This window comes from Colossoma macropomum, unplaced genomic scaffold, assembly GCF_904425465.1.
Source record: "Colossoma macropomum unplaced genomic scaffold, Colossoma_macropomum, whole genome shotgun sequence".
In the NCBI taxonomy this organism is placed as follows: Eukaryota; Metazoa; Chordata; class Actinopteri; order Characiformes; family Serrasalmidae; genus Colossoma; species Colossoma macropomum.
The window spans coordinates 131,759-153,325 of record NW_023495948.1 but is presented as its reverse complement, the minus strand read 5'-3'; the positions used below and the strand labels follow the sequence as shown (position 1 = coordinate 153,325).

Here is a 21,567-nt window from a genome sequence, read left to right as displayed (position 1 = left end):
TTAAATGACCCGGAAGGTGTCGCCTCCCGCTGGGGTCTTCTTGTATCAGGCATCTCAGAATGTTGACTGTCATGAGCAGGGAGATGGGTTCTTCCACCTCCTCCTTGGGGTGAGGCTCATTACGCAATGGTTCCACCTGTCTCACGGGGACGATACTAGTCTGTACTTAATAACTACCACAGTCCACCACCCCACCCAGACCCGACACACCACCTCATCCAGGCATTTTTTTTTAACGCACAGGGGCTCTCCCAGGGTGACTGCAGCTTGGGGCAGCCTCCTTTCCTGCAGTTGTACAGCCACACCCACACTCCAGGCAACATCAGGAGACAGCATAGAGATGGTACTCTGCCCCGGTAACACTGTTCTCCTCCAACACCAGCAGGCTCCCAAAGACCAACTCTGTGGGCATCCTGACCTCACAGCCAAACATAAGGAGAGCGGTAGTGAACCCAGTCAACCCCTACACAGAGGAACAGCAAGCCAGCAGGATAATAATAATAAAAAACTAAAAGACAGGGACTCTGCTATTTTACCTATAAAATACACATCATTTGTCACATATATTGGTGAAAATATTGCTAGTCCTGGTATCTCAATATCACAATATGCTGGTATAGATGATATATTTGTGACAAAGCAGACTCAAAAAGTTGTGAGTGTGCATGTTCATGTGCATGTTTATTAACCACAGGGCAGTCCAACACTCGTAGTAAAAAGAGCAAGGCAAAAATGTCGTAACAGAGAATCAGTCCAAAGGTCCAGGCAGACAGAGCAAAAAGGAGAAAAGCAAAGGCAGATTCCAAAAACTCAGGCAGAAGTTCAAAACACCAGAAGGACAGACAAACAAACCCTCAGTAGTCAGACTCAAAAGAACTGGCAATACTTCGCACTGGCTGGCTGAGTTTGGGGGAGTATTTAAGGTGAGACTGATTAGGGAGGTAATGAGATGCAGGTGGCTTGATCCTGGGAGCAGGGCTAGTACTCAGGAGAGAGAGACTTCTGGTGGCCAGATGAATTACTCACAATATTATCCAAAACTATACTGAATGTCTGGCAAATCATGGAATTCTCCTGTTTAGAAAGTGTATAAATCCAATTATTTTTGTTTATGCAAGTGGATATTCTTATGTCTAAACTGGATAATTAATAAGTTGTACTTACTGGACATTTTGACAGGAAATGAAATAAACTCAGACTTTTGCACAGTGCTGTATAAGCAATTTTGACCCTGAATACACATGAAGGTTACATCCTCTTTGTAGTTTCGATGCTTTAAGTAAATGTTCCCGTGTCACTTCCTCAATCTGTGGTATAAATGCAACACTGCCTCACAAAGAGAGTCACTTTGAGCTGGAGAGTGCGTCCTAGACTTAAACCATTCAACACAGACAGTTTAAAAGTACATCCTTTAAAGCTAAAAGGTCAGGATTACGGAGAGAGCAGAATGGAGATGCGTGAAGACGATTATGCAAATGTGGAGGAATTAAGGAGTCCTAAGACCAGAGTTAACCAGGAACCCAAGACCTCAGGTGCAGTATGTTCTCATATACAAGTGCTTGCAGAAACATATACATGCACCCAAAGTGACAAAATGTACATACTTGCTCATGTATTCTGTGTTAAAACAAACTGTGATGCTATTTGAATAAATGTATTTATTCAGACTATTTCATCACATCACATACATTACATTACTTGTTGTTGGATGTCTTCAGTAGTTTGGAAAAGGATACTTTGGGTAATGCTTTACAGTAACTACATGCACATGAAGCATTTATAGCATATTTGCGAGCGGAACAGCAACTCTCCATTACAATTACGCAATCATTTTGAAACATTCATTAAATATATTTGGTACAAAGTAATGTGTTTAATGTAATGGATTGAAAACACAGTAAAAAATGTTTTGTATATACCTTAAAATATACAATGCTAAGCATGTGATATTTAAGAGATTTTAGCCCAAATTTCATGCATTTCTCTTCCCTTGAAAACATTCAAAAAGCATTCATAATTGACACAAAAATAATATTAATGACATTGTATATTCCTATATGGACCATTCTACCAAATTTATTCAAACTGTAGTCCCACAGTAAAACAAACTATTTGAAAAAAACAGTTTAGTACTTACTTCCCTTCCTGGATCGGGGCCTTGTCGTGGCGGAAGGGCTTATGTGGTCTAGGGATCTTCAGAGCTAAGTCGTCGGGAGCAATATGCTCCTGGCAGGGTCTCCCAGGGCGAACAGGTCTGGAGTGAAGACCCAGACTAACTCGATCCCAAGATCCTCCATGAAAGACGGACACAGACGATCGTGTACCCTGCCCAGGAGAGGGTCACCGGGACCTACCCCTGGAGCCAGGCCTGGGGGTAGCGTCCCTCGGCGAGCGCCTGGTGGCCGGGCAGCCCACATAACCCGGCCGGGCTCAGCCCGAAGAGGCAACGTGGGGAGACCATGTGGGCCCACCACCTGCAAAGTCCAGCGTAGGGGAGTGATGCAGTGCTGTATAGGCAGTGGGGGATTGCAGGGGGACCCTTGGTGGCCTAGGTCCCTGTGGCAGAAACTGGCTCTTGGTACGTGGAATGTAACCTCACTGGGGGGGAAGGAGCCGGAGCTTGTGAGGGAGGTTGAGAGGTACCAACTAGATATAGTTGGGCTCACCTCCACCCACAGTGTCGGCTCTGGAACCAAACTCCTGGATAGGGGTTGGTCCCTCTCCTACTCAGGGGTTGCACAAGGTGAGAGGCGCCGGGCGGGTGTGGGGATACTCACAAGTCCCCGGCTGGTGGCAGTGCAGTTGGAGTTTGTCCCAGTGGACGAGAGGGTCGCCTCAATGCGAATTAAAATCACAGAGAGGAAAACTCTGACTGTTATGTGTGCTTATATGGTATTCGGCCTTCTTGGAGCGAGTGGGCGGGGTTCTGGAAAGGGTTCCATCTACAGACTCCATAGTCTTACTGGGAGACTTCAATGCTCATGTTGGCAATGACTGGGAGACCTGGAGAGGTGTGATTGGGAAGAACGGCCTGCCCGGTCTAAACCCGAATGGTGAATTGTTATTGGACTTCTGTGCCAGGCATGGATTGTCCATAATGAACACCAAGTTCGAACACAAGGATGTTCATAAGTGTACATGGTACCAGAGCTCCTTGGGTCAAAGGTCAATGATCGACTTTGTTGTTGTTTCATCTGACTTGGGACCATATGTTCTGGACACTCGGGTGAAGAGAGGTGCTGAGCTGTCGACTGATCACCATCTGGTGGTGAGTTGGATCAGATGGCAGGGAAGACTGAGGGTCAGACCCGGTAGGCCCAAGCGAATAGTGAGGGTGTGCTGGGAATGACTGTCGGCTCTGAATGACAGTCTGAACTCTGACTTCAAATGAGGATATTGTTGGGCGGTGGAAGGAGCACTTTGAGGAACTCCTTAATCGGGAGGCATGCCTCCCTCACGGGAGTCATGGCCAGAAGCTTCTGGCGTGTCAAGCTCCATTTCCCTGGTGGAGGTCACTGAGGTAGTTGGCAAGCTCTTCAGTGGCAAGGCACTGGGGGTGGATGAGATTCGTCCAGAGATGCTTAAGGCTCTGGATATTGTGGGGCTGTCATGGCTGACACGCCTCTGCAATATTGCATGGACCTCGGGAACAGTACCCTTGGACTGGCAGACCGGGGTGGTGGTCCCTATTTTTAAGAAAGGGGACCGGAGGGTGTGTGCCAACTATCGGGGTATCACACTACTCAGCCTCCCTGGGAAAGTCTATGCCAAGGTGCTGGAAAGGAGACTTCGACCTATAGTTGAACCTCAGATTACGGAGGAACAATGCGGATTCCGTCCCGGCCGTGGAACAATGGACCAGCTTTTCACCCTCTCACGGATTGTTGAGGGGGCATGGGAGTTTGCCAACCCAGTCTACACGTGTTTTGGGGATTTGGAGAAGGCTTACGACCGTGTTCCCCAAGATATCTTGTGGGAGGTCCTCCGGGAGTATGGGGTGCCGGGGCTACTACTCCGGGCCATTCAATCTCTGTACTCCCGGAGTGAGAGCTGTGTTCATATACTTGGCATTAAGTCGGACTCTTTCAGTGTTAGCATTGGACTCCGCCAGGGTTGTGCCCTGTCTCCACTCCTGGAGGCCGGAGGGTGGCATCTCTGCTATTTGCAAACAATGTTGTTCTGTTGGCTGGATCACATGGATGCCTCCAGCGTGCACTGGAGTGGTTTGCAGCTGAGTGTGAAGCGCCTCCAAGTCTGAGTCCATGGTCTTAGCCCGGAAAAGGATGGCATGCCCACTCCAGGTAAGGGGAAAGGACTTGCCCCAGGTGGAGGATTTGAGGAGGTTTAAGCATCTCGGGGTCTTGTTCACGAGTGGTGGGAAGAGGGATCGTGAGACTGACCGCAGACTGGGACAGGCGGCAGCAGTAATGCGGTCGCTGTACCGGACTGTAGTGGTGAAGAGGGAGCTGAGCCATAAGGCAAAGCTCTCTGTTTACCGGTCGGTCCACATCCCGACCCTCACCTATGGTCATGAGCTGTGGGTAATGACCGAAAGAATGAGATAGCGAATATAAGTGGCGGAAATGAGCTTTCTTCGCATGGTGGCGGGCTACACTCTATTTGACAGGGTGAGGAGCTCGGCCATCCGGGAGGAGCTCGGAGTAGAGCCGCTACTCCTCCGCATTGAAAAGAGCCAGCTGAGGTGGTTCGGGCATCTGATCCGCATGCCCCCTGGACGCCTCCCGGTGGGGGTGTACCAGGCACAGCCTACCAGGGACAAGACCCCGGGGTCGTCCTAGGACCCGCTGGAGGGATTATATTTCCAAGTTGGCCTGGTAGCGGCTTGGGGTCCCCAGGAATGAGCTGGAGGAAGTAGTCCTATCTGGACTAAGCGGTTAACGATGATGATGATGATGATGATGATGAGTTTAGTACTTACAGCTTAGATATTTACAAGGATTATATTATCATCTTTTTAAATACAGGACTTTCATTCAAATATAAACAACTAAATATAAAGTAAATATATATACAAAGAATTCAAGAATCATTTCCACACTTTTTTCATCATGACTTCTTCTTAAAACTGCTCGAAAAAGTCTCTCCTGATGTCACACCCATAGTGTTAAATTGACAGGAGTGCTTTGTTGACCATGAAAACACAAATGCAAATATATTTTAATTTTGGAAGAGCTCAGGTGTGATGATGAGGAAATGTAACGGATGATTGTTTTGCTGATTCTACTATGTCAGAGTAATACCATTAAGACAATGAAAGTAATATCACAGAAATGCAAACATAAATACATATTTTGCATTTAAATTGTGTCTTAAATGATGCACATTCACATTAGAATTATAGCTGTAAGCACACATTTAATTAGCAATTTCAAGTTTGCCACTGAATTTGAAAAAAGTCTAGAATATGCTGCCATAATATTGGGAGGTGTCTCTCTCAAACCCTTACCCCAAAATTTCAATCTGTAAAAATAACACTTACACCCTTCATATTTTTTTCAATGTTTTTTTTTAAAAGATATTTTTATTTTCCTTTTTTTAATATTTTTAAGTAATGTTATAATAATTTCTTGTGTGTGTATAGCTGTCCAAAGCTGTGTTTGCTAATGTTATTATAATCACAAGTTTTCTTTAAGTTCTGCTCAAAATCAGCTAAAATGATCACCACCAAATCGTCAAAGTTATGTTAGTGTTAAGACTGTGGTTAGACTGACGGTACTTACAAAATGGAATGCTCAATTATTGAACTATAATTAAGGTATAATATCACTCAATGCAAAAGATTACAGTCTAAAGTCCAAGTCAGTTGAAAGTCCAAAAAGTGTTTTTAACTTTTAACTTTTTAATGACTTTGGACTAATTTCAGTAGGATGATCCATCTATTACATGATTTTGTGCTGAGTTTCATAAAATATTCACTCATATTTAATAAGGATATCAGTTTGAATGTGCTATCTGTGTAACACTGTAATATACTGTGGCGTTCTACCATTGGCTGAACGTTGGGCGTTTTGGGGCTATGCAAATAAGGCTCATAGGAAATGTGCAGAGAGCCCCTAAAGAAAGGACTAATTGTGAGTAAGTGTTACTATGGATACTTTTTATCTGGGTGTGGGTTGGTGGGTTTTTCATGTCCTGGGAGGGGGGGTCACCAGTGGCATAAAGTCTTTGGTTAATGGTAACCCCCCTCCCCCACCCCATGAGTTCTGTGCATGTATGTTCCATTTTCCACTCATTCTCAATAAAGAGCAAAAGGTTGAGATGAGAAAATGACTCGCTACAATGTTATACAATTATTTGTATCATTTTCATATAATTTGAAAGAGATAACTGACACAGTTTACTCAAACGATCTTCAGTCGCTAGTACTTTAAGATAATACTTTGATTTAGCTTTTACAGCTTCTAACAGGGACAAATCAGGGAGAACAGAGACTGTACAGTGCTCTGCTTATTACAAATTATTATACTTAATGAATGCTTTAATATGGTAATGTATTTGATTCAGAGTGTTATTGTATTGCTTTTAAGTATACATATGTATACTTTTTAAGGACACTTGAATCTCTATTTAGCAGCTATTGCACAAAACTGCACAGTGTTTTAATTTGCACTCATATTGCACACTGTATATACATTCTGTTCTTGTGTCTGTTAGAATGTCGCAGCTAAAAATGCACACAGACTGTTATAGTATATACAGTGCCCTCCACAAGTATTGGCACCCCTGGTAATCATGAGTGAAATGAGCTGTAAAAAATATTCTTAATTACTTAATTCTTTGATCTTACATTCAAAACATTAACAAGAATCTAACCCTTAATTAAGGTATAATGATGGAAAAAGAAAACTAAATCTTGCTGTGACTTAAGTATTTTTCCTAAAAATGTGTGCCACACCTAGAAATTCTTGAAAGTGACATCTAACTGAAGTATAATTCCCATTTATATGTTACGCATTTAAGTTCATCTGAGCAATTAAACTCAAGCCCCTACAGTCTGATAGACCTTACTGGAACTTTCAGTGGAACCGTGTTCTATGATCAGATGAGACCAAAATAGAGGTTTTTTGTGGACACAAAGATAGCTCATCCCCACTGTGAAGTATGGTGGTGGATCTGTGATACTGTGCGGCTGGTTTTCTTCCAAAGACCCTGGACAATTTATTTGGATATATGGTATCACAGACTCCATCAAGTAGCAGCCAAAATAAAATCAAAACCTGACTGCCTCAGCCAGAAAGCCTAAACTCGGAGGTAGTTTGGATCTTCCAGCATGACAATGATCTAAAGCAGGCCTCAAAATCAACACAAAAATGGTTCACTGACCACAGAATTAAGGTTTTGCCATGGCCACCCCAGTTCCCTGACCAAAACTCCATAGAAAACCTGTCAGATAAGCTGAAGAGGAAAGTGTGGACCTCAGAAACTGAAGGATCTGGAGAGGTTCTGTATGGAGAAGTGGTCTCTTTACCACATGTTCTCTAGCCTAATTAAGCATTAAAGATGACTCAGAGCTGTTATCTTCGCAAAGGGAGGTTCTTTTTAGATTTCTGTATTTTAATAAAAGATCAAAAGGATCAGCAATATAGAATGTTTTTACAGCCTGTTTTGCTCATGTTTACCGGGGGTACTGTTATATGAACCTCCCAGGGCGTGGTTGGAGTCAGGGGCAGGTTTATTGAGGCATTCAAATCATAAATGGGCTGAGTTAAATCCTTCAAGATGGTGTCAACATTTAGAAAAATACTCCAAAAACAAAATCCAAGTCTCAAAACCAAAATGCTGAAGCTACAGGTCATAACAGGAAAGAAAACACAAAATACACCACTCAGAATTGTTAGGAAAAAACAGAACAAGACCTCACACTGAACCTATGTCTGAATAGATCTTAAATACTTTACTAAATTACTAATTGTGGAGGGCATTGTAACATATTGTATATTTTCTTACTTTATATATGTTTTTTCTGTTCTTTTATTTTTGTGCTCTCTTACCTTACTAAGTATTTATAATGTGTTTGTTTTATAACTTGTAGTCCAGGAGGTACTGCAGAGTAAGAGTTTCACTGTACAGTGCAACTGTATGTTTCTGTGCATGATAAACTCTTGATTCTTGAATCTTATGAACAGGCCATGAATGCTTCATGTACATGTAGTTCCTGAAAAGCAATAGCCAACTTTATATACCACAGAAATGTCATACTTTCAAAAATGTGAAGTGAATACACTGAATTGGTGAATGTTATTGTCTGAATATTGTTTCCTTTCTAGTTTCCAGAATTAACACTGCAGGGAGCAGATGCTACAGACTGGCTGCAGTGTGTCTGGGGCTGCTGTGTGTTCTGCTGCTGGCTGCCATCACAGTGCTGTGGATCAAGTTTACTGCAGAGAGAGACCAGTTACAGACCAGTAATGACAACATGAAGAATGAAATGGGCCAATTACAGAAAGAAAAGGAAACGCTTCAGAAGAAACTGTCAGAATTAGGTGAGTAAATAAAGCTCAAGTTAGTGATCATAGGAAACTACTCTGAACAGACAGCATGGTATCATGCCTGTCATGCATTCCTCCAAAAGCGTCTATTGTTATCCACTTCTCCAGCCTTTTTATTACTGTCAGAGATGATTTAACGTGCTTGTTGGCCCTGTGCTACTGGTGCCCGTGGCCTCTAAAGTCTAGTTAAAACCCATAAAATCAGTGTCAGTTTCAGTTTCATTTATTAAAGTTTAAAAAGGCAGGGTACAACAGCATAAAAACAGTTTTTAAACAGTGAAACCTGAAATGTGTCAAACATTACAGTACATCATAAGCAGAAGAATAAAGTTAAGAGCATAAACCCTAAAATAATTAGGTCATTTAAAAAGAAATTGAAAAGTATGAGGAATTGTTCATGGAAGTTCATGTCTTTTGGTTCTGCTCATGGGCACTAGATATTCCCTGCACCGACGAAGCAAGTAATTGGGTGTTGAGGCTGTAGGCAGAAAATCATACAGGTGATTGGGTGAATTATCCTTGATTATGTTGCTAATAATGGAAGTTGGAATGCCGATGATTGTACAGCATCATTTTTGTATCCTCTCCAGTTCCAGGCCTGAGAGGCCTTTTGTCAGCCCAACCCAGGCTGGGCTAACATACTGAGGTACTAATGAAGGTCATGTATGTCTGTTTTAGAACATCACATAGAAAACTGCCTCTGCTGGCAACACTACGGTAATGAATCCTTGGCCTTGTCTTTGAGAGCAAATAGTTCATGTAGGCATCCCAAGATAAATCAGATGATATTTGAACTCCTGGCTCTGTTTACCATATCCATAGTCTTGGGTCCATTCATTGTCAGTGAAAACTTTTGCCCTAAATCATAAAAACATGTGATGGGGCAAATTTGGAAATCATGTGCTCCAGATGGGCATCTCTTAGGATCCATTCATTCACTTTGCCAACACAGCTGACCAATGAGATTTGGCAAAAGTCAGTTGGAAAGCTGGACTTTGCTTTTTTTGGGAAAAGCTTTGACCAAAGCGTCTTTCTATGTTTTTTGAGAAGTAATTGTGTTGGATACGTGTATTAAAAACATTATATAACACAGACGCAGTTCTTCATGAAAAGTCTTTAAAACCTAAGAGGGAGTGCAGTCCAGTCCAGCTGCTTTCCCTGGATTAATTTTGCAGAGTCATCCTCCTCAGATGGAATAATGTAGACCACTTGGTCCCATACTGAAGCAAAATGTTTGGCCAGAGAGTCACACTCACTCTGCAAGATGTTGGGTCTTGAAGTACCACAGCCCACCCATCATCATCTGCTTAAGTGCTTTAACACACTTCAACCACTGTTTTGAGCTACAGCACTGCAATTCCTCCACCTCATTCTAGTAGTATGGCTTCTTGACTTTTTCCCCCAACAACTAGTAGTCAGAAACCTATTAGTAATTGATCCTCTCTTTAGTGGGGCAGCTTTATCCTGGATGGACCCAGACATGGAAATGAAGGGTCAGTGGCCTCATAAATAGGGGTAGAGTCAGTTGTGTTCATAAGAAGGCCTCATTGCCTCCGGTGTATGTTTTCAGCACATGATGTACTGTGTGGGATTGGAGGGCCATTTACCAGCATTCCACATGATGGTTTGATGGTCAGAGGTGCCAACAGGTGGCAAAAGCACAGGTAGCTCATACAAGAAATGTTGGTAAAAAAAAATTTTTGTTGTTACACCAGCCACAACTTGTTTCGGTCTGTGTCTGACGCAGATGATTTCAGACTTCTCCCCATGAATGACAATGGCAGCATGCTGGTAACTGCATTCAATATTGCCAAGACAGTGATCCAGATACTGTGTGATTAATGTATCTGGGTCACCCATTGCTGAGTTATGCAAAAGGATGTCTTTTCATCTGTATTTACAGTAAAATAGGATGATTTAGAGTGAATAGAGTGGGTCTATTTAAGAATTACATTACTGGCAAATCATTCATTTATTATTTTCTTCTTATTATTATTTTCTACATAACACATATGATGTATATAAAAAAGTCAAAAAGTCAACAGTTTTTTAAGCCTTATTTTTGTAAACCTTTTTTCACTACTGATAACAATAAATTAGGAACTTTATTTGCTTACCTTTCTCTCCACTGATGCGTTTGAAATTTTTATATTGGCTTAAACTTTACACTATAACTGGGCTGGTAATGCAGGTAATGGCATACAGGCAATTACAGAATATAAGAGGGCAACAACCACTCATGCTATATGTAGTTCCTTATTGTACCACGTATTGTGTAGTCAAGGTAACTGCACTGGAGTAATTGCACATTGAGGCTATTAAGACAAGCCTAATTACACTACGGATGAGCGGTTATTTATAAAGACTTAAACTGATTTTTCAAAATGTCAGCATAATTAAGTTACTGAGATGTAAACAAAGTTAATCAGAGGGGTTTCATGTGAAATGTTTCCTGTAGAAACATACTATTTTTTGGCCGTCCAAAGTGTCAGCTAAACATGTCTAGAGTTTTATATACTCTTGATAACAGTAACAGTGGTAAATGTGGGACATTTTTCTTTTGGTACTATTTTGCCTTACAAGGCCCTGCGTGTCTCTCTCTCTGCCATGAAAGTACTACTAAAAATGTCTTAAAGCTAATATCAAATCTATTGTAAAATAGTGTCTCAGACATCAAGCAGCATATCTGTAACAATTTAATGTAAGAGTTTTCTGTGCTGTAGCTTTAAAAAGCAGTTAATTCTTCAACTGGTTCCTATCAACACCACTGTGAACAATTCTGACTCAGCAAGTTAAGTAAAGACAGCATTAACATCTTAAATGACTGAATTATGCAGAAGATCTGAAGAATCATTGGAGTTCCCCTTTAAATTAACTGACCTATTAATGCATGAATTTCTCTATGAAAAGAGCAAGAAAAGAACACTTCCAGATACAGTTTCTACTACACCTCTACTGAGAAGAAGAGCTGGAGTGCGAGCAGACAGTACTGCACAGAGAGAGGAGCAGACCTGGTGATCATAAACAACAAAGAAGAACAGGTGAGAGAGAGAGAGAGAGAGATACTACTCTTCTTCAGCTGTATATATTCACATCGTGCCATATTCTACCATGTCAGGAGTTCATCAGTAAAGTATTTGGCAGCACTGAAGCTTGGATTGGTCTGACGGACATGGAGAAAGAGGGGTTCTGGAAATGGGTGGACAACTCAGACTTGACCACTAAGTAAGAGACCACTGAACTGAACTCTGTTCATGATGCAATTATTGACTAAGAAGGTCTAGAGGTGTAATAGTGAAGATAATCAGATTCTCTGTGTTTCAGGTTCTGGTTTGAGGGGGAACCCAATGATTATAATAGAAATGAGGACTGTGCTGTATCTGGCTATAAAAATGCTGGATCGGAACGTGTATCAACCTGGGCTGATTATCCCTGTAATGACCCTGACATTAAATGTCTAGGTATCTGTGAGAAAAATCTTTAATTTAGTCTACATGAGACTAAACAGAAAACTTGATTTTTCTACATGTATAAAATATTAGAATTCTTATATTTCACACTGCAAGCCTATTTGTACAGCATTGTCCTTATCAATATATTTAAGAAGATAAGGATTAAAGTACAGAGTCAAGTGCAAAATAATATTAAACTTTTACTTCTATGTACTCAAGAAATTAACCCTTTGCTTAGACATATTATATATATAATCTGATTCCCTGTATATATGTGTGTGTGTGTATATATACATATATATATGACAGAACTGACTAGACACTTGCGGATTATATGAGGAAAGTAGGCTTTACTTGTTAGAACTTGTAGTCAGAAAACAGGCACAGGTCAAATCCAAAACAAGCAAAAAAACAAAGAGGGACAAATATAACAAAAACAGGCAAACACTATCCAAAAGGGAAAGGCAAAATCAAAAATCCCAAAAAACAAACAAACAAAAAAAAAACATACAGTCCAATACACAGGAAGGCAAAATAAACATAAGAAGAAATGCTCAGTAGTTCAAATGAATGAAGCAATACCTCTCAAACACCAAACTAAAGCCTGGGTTTTTTAATACTATCTACCACAAATCATATGGCATTGATATGGGGTAATTCCAGTAGCCGAGCTTATGAGCGAGTTCTGTACCATCTTCGCCCATATCAAATATCTAGCCCAGTCATGAGGATTGTTATGACAGAAAATTCACAAACATTTCCCTAATTCTTAACACTCCTATGTGTTCAAAGAACTTGTGATGTAAATTTGGGACCCCTATCTGATAGAATTTCCTCTGGAATCCCAAAGTAATGGAAAACCTGATTAACCAAGGTCTCGGTTTGAAATGCAGTGGGTCAGGATGCAAATGGAATAAAATGGACAGTATGTGAGAATCTACGTACAATGATGAGTATAGTAGTAAAACCCTGAGAGTCTGGTAAATCTGTAACAAAGTCTAGGGCTAAATGTGACCAGGGTCGATTGGGCACGGGTAAAGGCATAAGTTTCCCTGCGGGTAATGTCTATGGTGTTTTGCACTATGAACGTGTGGAACAGGAAGCTACGAATCAGACTGCAAGTGAATTTCACACTTTTCACCCCTGACATATAAATTATTCTTGAGAAGATGCTTCAGGACAGATCGGACATGACTAACATGAGAGACAAGGCCAGGGGAGTAAATGAGAATATCGCTGATGTATGCGATCACAAATTTACTTATTATATCACGCAGGGACGGCGTTGATGAAAGTCTGAAAGATGGAGGGAGAATTGGAAAGGCCAAACAGTATTACTAAGTATTCGTAGTGCCCCCTGGTGGTGACAAAAGCAGTTTTCCTTTGGTCACCCTCTCTAATTCGCACTAGGTTATATGCACTCCTTAAATCTAATTTGGTGAAATATTGAGTCCCTCTGAGTTGCTCAAGAGGTACAGGGATGAGAGGAAGTGAGTACGTTTTTTTTTGTGATTTGGTTAAGGCTTTGGTAATCAATGCATGAGTGAAGACCACCATTCTTTTTCTTTACGAAAAAGAAACCAGAAGCCACCAGTGAGGTTGATGGTCTAATAAAGCCTTGCTCTAACGCTTCCTGTATGTAAGTATCCATGGCTCACTCCTCCTGCTTTAGGAGATATACTCTATACTTTGGTACAGTTACGTGCTCAACTAGATCAATAGCGCAATCATAGAGGCGATGAGGAGGTAATTTTGTAGAACTCCCCTTACTAAAAGCCTCTAGAAAGTCACTGTATTCCTCAGGAATGTTAAGAGGGGTCTCATTACTTGGGCATTCTGTGGAAGTTGATCAAAGAGAAATTAAAGGGTGTGTGATACAATGCTGATAACAATAATCTCTATAAGCTCATGGTGTTGGGCACTAGTACTAAATTTTACAAGTTCTGTCAGTTTTGTAATGGAACCAGGTCCTACAGACTCTGGATGGGTGTCCTCAGACACTGCACGGGTTCATCTCTGTCGTTGGGAGAACAGATCTCGTTTCCTTTGGGGAACCTTAGTCTGCTGTCAACATCTCTACAGGCCAGTTCTGTGTTGGGGTTGAGACCTTTGCAGAACATCACCAACAAAGCTGGCTAGTCGCCAGTGTGCAAAATTCTAGCGCGTAGTCAGACCTTTCCTTGATGTAATGTAGTGAGGAGTTATCCACTAACTTTACCCTTGTAAAGATGGTCAAAAACTGTACGGACGTCCTTCAAAAATTGTTCATATGATAGTGTTGTATTTTGAAATAGCGATGATGTGAAGATGATGAAGTCTCCTCTGACACCGTCATGCTTGTATAAGATGTTTATTACAAAGTAAAACAGTATCATATCAAGCACTATAAAGTACCTGAGAGAGGATCCGTGCCAATTCTAAAGTGTTCCCCTCCAGAATAAAATATGCAACTGCTTATATAGGGTGCTTGTTTTCGAAAAAGGGAACAGAACATATGGTCCTTTTTAAAATGATCTCATCTGTCTGGAACTAAGAGAGGAAGGGAGATAGCCCCACTCCCTCTGGGGCCTTTGGACCAGGAGCCCCTAACTTAAACATTCCAAACCTGCAAAAACAGAACACATAGAACTCCTAGATATTACAACATCAACTTATACTGAAAGTTAAGAGTGTTTTTGCCTTCTTCTGTAAAGCTACTATTTTAAAGATACTACAATAGATTTTGAACATTGAGCCAGATTGCAGTAGCCCATTCCAATTCCTTATCAGCCAGGCGCGAGATCCCAAAAGATATTTTTACCTGATCTGTATTCTGTGGGGAGTTGTTAAAAAATGGAGCATTGGAGCAAAAATCCTCATTTATCAGGATGGAGATCAAACTTGTCAGGTTTACTCACCAAAAAAGGTAGCGCTAGAAACTTTGGCAGGCGTGGCGATGTTAACTGTTGTTTCCGGAGTTGCAGCAGGACTCAAACGTTGTAACTAGACAGTCACACTGTTAACCAACTGTAGTAACTGGGCCGGTTGGTCAGTCTGCTGCTGTGCTGAAGTCTCAAGAGAATGAGTTACCCCTGACAGTACCTGTTGATGTTGTCCTAACAGATGACCTTGATTAACAATTTCCGTCTGAATATCCTCGGAATCCGCCGTCTGCATGGGTGGCAAGGTATTCTGTAATGTGGCAAAACTGACAGACACCCGCAGACAAAATGAGGAAAGTGGGCTTTACTAGTTAGAACGTGATCCAAACTCGTAGTCAGAAAACAGGTACAGGTCAAATCCAAAACAAGCCAAAAACACTGAGGGACAAACAAAACAAAACAGGTAAACATGATCCAAAAGGACAAGGAAAAAAGGCAAAGTTGAAAATCCAAAAACACAGTCTGATACACAGGAGGGCAAAATAAACACAGGGAAAACGCTCAGTAGCTCAAATAAACGAAGCAATACCTCGCAAAGAGATTAAAACCCGGGCTTTAAATACTATCTATCACAAGTCATATGACAAACTAGACAAGTGTAAGAGATTTGTATTCAGGTGAAGAGGAGCAACGACTATCTGTGGATGGTGGAGTGACAGTCTAAATCAACAAGGGAATTCTGGGAATTGGAGTTCTGTAAAGAGTCAGTTCTGGAGAGATATGTGACACTAGGTCCTAGGGAGAAGGTGGTGGTCTGGCTGTTGTCTTTAATAGTACACTTAAAATTAACCTCTTTCAGTGTCATGAAGTTACTTCTATTAAATTTATGGCCCTGAAATTGGTTGGTTCTGTTTCTGTGCTGTTTCTGCTAATTTAACACCCAAATCTTCCTCAAACTTTTTGTCAGAGTTTATTGAACTACTCACTCTAGCCAGCTCTGTCCTCAGCTCTTTTCATAATATCAAAGCCATTGATTCTCATACATTTTCTGCTCTTCTTCAGTCGTCTCCCCTTGACCCTATTTCTCAATTCTCTTGTCCTGATGAAATTGTATCTCTGTTTAATGGCACCATTTCTGATGTACTTGACCCCTGAACTTTGTGGTATGAAAACCACTAGCAGGTGCCTTTGTAAGAAAACTGGTCTTACTGTTCATGCGTTAGCATACTCAGACTATATACTTATATATAGCTGCTATATGCTTAGACATAGAGAATACTTTTCCCTACTATTAATAAACTTCTTCATCTCCTCCCTCTCTAACCCCTCCCTGCACTGCTGACCAATGTAAAGTCTTTCATAGATTTTCATAGAACAGTTCCCCTCAACCTCCTCAACATCTCTCTATAGTAACATCCCTCTTAACTTAGCTGTCGGAACCCTGTCTGTTTTTCTCCTGTTGTTTTTTCTCCTGTACTCTCGTTTCTGAATTAATTGCCAAATCTAGTGCTTCTACCTGTCAGCCCGCACCAAACTTCTTAACACTGTCTGTCATTTCATTAACGCATCTCATGCTTCAGGTTATGTCCCTACTGCCCTTAAAACTTCTGCTATCACTCCCATTCTTAAGAACCTGGTCAGGATACAGCCACCCTTGAACACTATCACCCAATTTCTAATCTGCAATTTTTAGCTTGTTAAAATGGGTTTAAGCATCTCAATTGCAGTCTTTTTTGGTAAATCTTTTTAACCTTTCTGGCTTTCATATAGTGCATAGCACTGTAACAGCACTTTTATGGGTTCTTAATGATCTCCTCCTGTCTACTGATTCCGGTGCTATGAATATTCTGCTCCTCTTAAATCTACAGTAAGTGCTGCATTCGACACTGTTGATAATGACATACTCATCTCCCGCCTTTCAGCTATTGCCATTACTGACAATGCCCTCGCCTGGTTCAGATCCTCTATCACTAATAGACTTCACTTTGTTGTCCTTGGTAAGCATAACTCTGCTATCAGTGCTGTTACACAACTTGTCTCCCAGGGATCAGTCCTTGGCCCTCTACTCTTCCTCATCTATATTTTACCTTTTGGTCAGATTGTCCGCTGTCATGGTCTTCATTTTCATTGTTATGCTGATGATATACAGATCTACGTCAGCACAAACACAACCACTAACCTGCCACCCCTGACCTAATATTTTGTTTTCAAGACCTCAGATAATGAATGCAGAGTAACTGAAATTCTACTCATTGGCCCTAAGTCTGTTCTTGCAAATTCCACTAACTTCACTTATTTTGGACAGTGTGACTGTTAGACCTTCAACTGTAGTCTGTAACTTAGGTGTACTTTTTGATTCTGTCCTTTCATTCAAACTTTATACTAGGGCTCCGGTCAAACTGTTCTTTTTCCATCTCTGCAATATTGCTCATCATCACCCATTGCTTTCCATGAAAGATACTGAATCTCTGGTCCATCCTTTCATATCATTCCACTTAGACTACTGCAACTCCCTTCTCACTGGTGTTCCTCACGATACTATCTGCCCTCTTCAGTATTTACAAAACTCAGCTGCTGGAATACTCAACTTGCGGCGACAGCAGCAAGGAAAAACTCCCAGTAAGGAAGAGACCATGAGAGGAACTAAGACTCAACAGGGGATCCCATCCTCCTCTAGTCAACACTGGATTACGAAGATTGTGTTAAACGTGGCAGGCAATGGGGCTGGATGAGAGTAAAGCAGATTATATTTTCCTAAATGAAAAAAAACGAAGCATAAATGGCTGTTAGAAGGCAGTTACTGAGTTCATGGGTGTGATGACTGGGCAGTTGGATGATGCTCTAGTCACTGCAGGAGGTAGTTTGGCATGGAGTATCCTGTTGGCAACAGTACAGTTCTTCAGTTATAACACTGGATGAGAATCACTTGATTGAAATGTAAGCCCCCAAAAGGCCAGCAAAAGTAAAAGGACATGGCTTCCAGGAACAGAGGGCTGAATGGGATGAGATGGGGCTGATCTGAGATTGAGCAGATCCAAGGTGGGGCTGATCTGAGATTGAGCAGATCCGAGATGGGGCAAAAAGGATTTGCAAATCTAAGGTGCATTGGAGCTCATCCAAGACAGAGCTGGTCTGATATGGAGCCGACCTGAGAAGGAGCAGAGTTAAGTAAGAATTGAGTAGCAGAGCTGAGTTGCATTGGATCTGATCTGAGATGGAGCCAATCAGAAATGGAGCCGAGTGGAGTTAGAATTGAGTTGCACAGCTGATTGTACCAGAGCTGTTCCAGGATGGAGCAGAGTTAAGTCAGAAATAAGTTGCAGAGCTGAATTGCATAAGAGCTGATCTGGGATGGAGCCTGTCCGAAAGCTGAGTTGATGGAGTTATGTAGAGTCATGAAGGTGAGGGAGGAAAGGGGGAGAGGAAGATGCAGAATGAAAGGGGTAGGGGAGGATGCAGGATGAAAAGAGGCTAGCCAGCTTGAGTAGTTTATTCATTAGAGCAGCAGAGAACACTAGGCTTTAGTCACTGGTATGAGGTGGTATTGGATATTAGTATCAGTACATTTTTACAAGTACAAGTAAATGAGCACTGTACTGGACCCATACCTGTTACAAGTATTGGTACTGTTATATCCCTATTAGGAACCCATTAATTTTGGATTTGCTATTCATTAATTTTACAGCTCATCTTACCTATTGACACATTGAAGCTGTACAGAAAATGCTGAGATGGTTTGATGCAGTCTAACGAAACCTCCAGCAAAGATAGTGGACAATTCTCTACCAGAGTCTAACTTTTTGTTAATTTTCTATTGTTTTAACAGTAAAAGTGAATAAAACATTATGTAAACATGTTTTTCAAATGAGTCCTTTCTAGTTCTCTGTCCTCTTACACAGTTATTATCGCCTGTGGAGCATTGTCATCATCTTCCTTTCCATTGTAGCTCAGGGTCCACTGACAGTCAGGGATCTCTGAATACAACAAATTTTATTGTTACAATGTAACCACAGTAGGAAACCGCAGTGTTCCAGTGTTGCTAAAAGTGCATGTTAAAGCCTGTCTCTGTTATGTTTTTACGAACTGGCAGAGAAAGAATGCTGTTGGTATTTTCTCTTTTTCCTCCCGTTTTCTTTAGTTCGAGTCAGGTGGGGACTAAATTTGGTGCAGGTGATGTCAGATCTGACAAAGTACCAATCAAATGTATTAATATGTATACATCAGCTACTTGCATTCCTCTCTCTCATATGAAGAGACTGATCTCCCACTGCTCAGAGTCCCAGACAAAACTCAGAGTAAGTGGATTATTTAAGCTTTTCTAAATTTGTTAATGGTGCTTGTTATTAAACCGCTGTGAAGAGTAGGTAGATGCTGCTTCCTACTTGCATTAGCCACCTGTTGAAGGATCCTACTAAAAATGACAAAATTCATTTTTGAGAGCTTGATAGCTTAGTGGGCCACTTCGACTGTAGCAATAAAATGATACGTTTGCTTAGTGTTATGTTAGCTACTCCCTCTAAACATCAAGGCTCACAGTGTCTCCCTGACAATTGTACTTTACAGGCGTGGTGCACAAAAGGGCACCCAGGACTTTTCTCCTCCATGTCATCATATACGACTGTGCCGACTCATAACAGAAGCTTGTGTGACCTCCATTTCAGAAGCACCGCCCAGCAGTTAGTTAACTAGCTGTAGGTTATGAATATAACAGTGCTGAGCATTCAAACATAAGACAAATTATGTCCGTGTTCTACCTGCCGTAAGATGAAAGCCTGAGTTCTGCAACATCAGCTGCAAAATGTAACTAGAGCTCTAAAATGACCATCAGACAGCTTATTCTTTTCTATTCGTTTTGCACTTTTTACTCACCATTCAGAGAGCGGTGGAGAAGAGCGAAGTGGTCTGTTTTGCTGTGGGACGCTCAAAATGTTAAAAATCTGCCAATATGCATGAAAAACCTCCAAAATGCATTTCAAGGTCATTTTTATCCATAATAGAAAATAATACAGCTTTTATACGTTATCTGCAGATGTCTTGCCTTCAACAATTTGCAGATATGTATTTAAGTTGTCACTAGATGACAATGATTTAAACAAATCACTGCTATGAAAAACTAAAAGCTTTTTACTTAATCTAAGAAATGCCTGGACAAGAAATTATAAAGTAATATATAGAAACTATAAGTAATAAAGTAAAATTATTTCATTTGCGTGTGGATCTCATTTCCATAACTTGCACAGCTTGCACAAACTCACTAATGTTTTCAGAGTATTAACATGTTTTAATGACCAGGAGACACATTAGCAGAAAAGTTAGGGTTATTTAGTCGATCTACGGTTGGAACTTTTATATTATCTGTGTGTTTATTAATAAAACTAGAGAAATATGACTGTCTGGATATTTTCATAGCTTTACTGTAGGTGGAGATCTGCTCTTTGAGAATATCACAATGTACCTGCAGCTTAGTTTTCCTCAGTAAGCGCTCTGATTTACAGCAATTTCTCTTGAGCTGGTGTATTTCTGCATTCATTCATGGATGTTAATGAGTATGCAATGTTTTTCTTCCATTTGACTGGAGCGACAATGTCAAGAGTTTCCCTTAATCTAGCATTTAGATCAGAGACCAGATCATTACAGGAGGGAATCAGAGCTGTATTCAATAAACTACTGTAAATGTTTTAAACTTTTCTATTGATTCTCAAGTCTTTCCTTCTTACTTCTAAATTGATTTGATAGACAATACAGAAATGATCTGATATGAAAACATCAGAGATCAGAGACACATTTGTCTTTAAACCTTTGGTGATCACCAGACCCAAGATGGGACCTCGCTTGTGGGTAGGGCCGCCCACGTACTCCTTGAAATCAAATGTCTCTAAAAATCTAATGTATTCTAATGCATTACTGTCTGATGGATTATCAAGCCATGGGCCCACCGGCTTGTATCATTACACCCTTCTATAACCAAAGAATAACTCCATTAGTTTGCACTGAAGTCCCTGTAGCTACTGAATAATAAGACTTAGTATGTAATAAGCCTGGATTGTTAAGTGATTCAAGTTCCCAGAGAGAAGAATCTTATCATAGCTTGTGGATACAACTGAAACTAGTTCTGCAATTTCTCCCAAAAAAATTACTATTTCTCTTGGGAGGTCTATATATTACAGTTAGAAACATAAGTATCACTAAAAAGGTTGACTGCAACATAGTCTAAATAAATTCACCAATAGTGGTATTTTTTCCAGTTAAAGTCACTAGTATAAATACATGCCACTCCTCCTCCTCACCTGCCTTGTCTTACTGTATGCATGAAGATGTAGCTTTCAAGAGCTTCCATGTAGAGATGTTTTGCCATTTTCACAGAGCCATGTTTGACAGTAACATAAAATCGAACTTGCGCTCTGTAAAAACATGTCGAATCAGAAGTGTTTTGTTATTTAGTGACCTTACATTGAGTAAAGCGAGGTTTAATTTTCTACTCACTACACTATGTGTTTGGGGGGACTGGTCTTTTTAAGGGGTATGCAAATTAAATTACTGGGGTTTTGACCACGCATGTTTTCCTTTGATTTATTAATTCAACAGGGTTTGATGGCTCTAATGATGTTATTGGAACAAAAGTTTTGACAACTTTGTGTTTTAAGTATTGTGGTAATTGTTTGTACTGTTTTTCATGACTAGTTTAGGCATCTTTCTTCCTTCATAGCTAGCAGATGCTGTTGTATTATGAGAGCAGAGAAAAAG

The 21,567-nt window shown here is 40.8% G+C and overlaps 1 protein-coding gene across 1 annotated transcript; it reads left to right on the top strand.

Annotated features, from left to right (window-relative positions):
- The first annotated feature begins 1,356 nt into the window (after positions 1–1,356).
- LOC118803720 (CD209 antigen-like protein E) lies at positions 1,357–17,555 on the top strand. Its single transcript, XM_036564205.1, has 7 exons — positions 1,357–1,532; positions 8,289–8,504; positions 11,421–11,551; positions 11,629–11,735; positions 11,835–11,971; positions 16,404–16,459; positions 17,379–17,555. The coding sequence occupies exons 1-7, from the start codon at positions 1,448–1,450 to the stop codon at positions 17,553–17,555; spliced, it is 909 nt and encodes a 302-aa protein (XP_036420098.1). The 5' UTR covers positions 1,357–1,447.
- The last annotated feature ends 4,012 nt before the right edge of the window (positions 17,556–21,567 follow it).

Coding starts and splice junctions, on each gene's coding strand:
- LOC118803720 (XM_036564205.1), top strand. CDS start 1,448: ATGGAGATGCGTGAAGACGATTATGCAAATGTGGAGGAATTAAGGAGT. Junction 1,533..8,288: donor CCAGGAACCCAAGACCTCAG/GTGCAGTATGTT, acceptor TTTCCTTTCTAG/TTTCCAGAATTAACACTGCA. Junction 16,460..17,378: donor CTCCCATTCTTAAGAACCTG/GTCAGGATACAG, acceptor TGCCCTCTTCAG/TATTTACAAAACTCAGCTGC.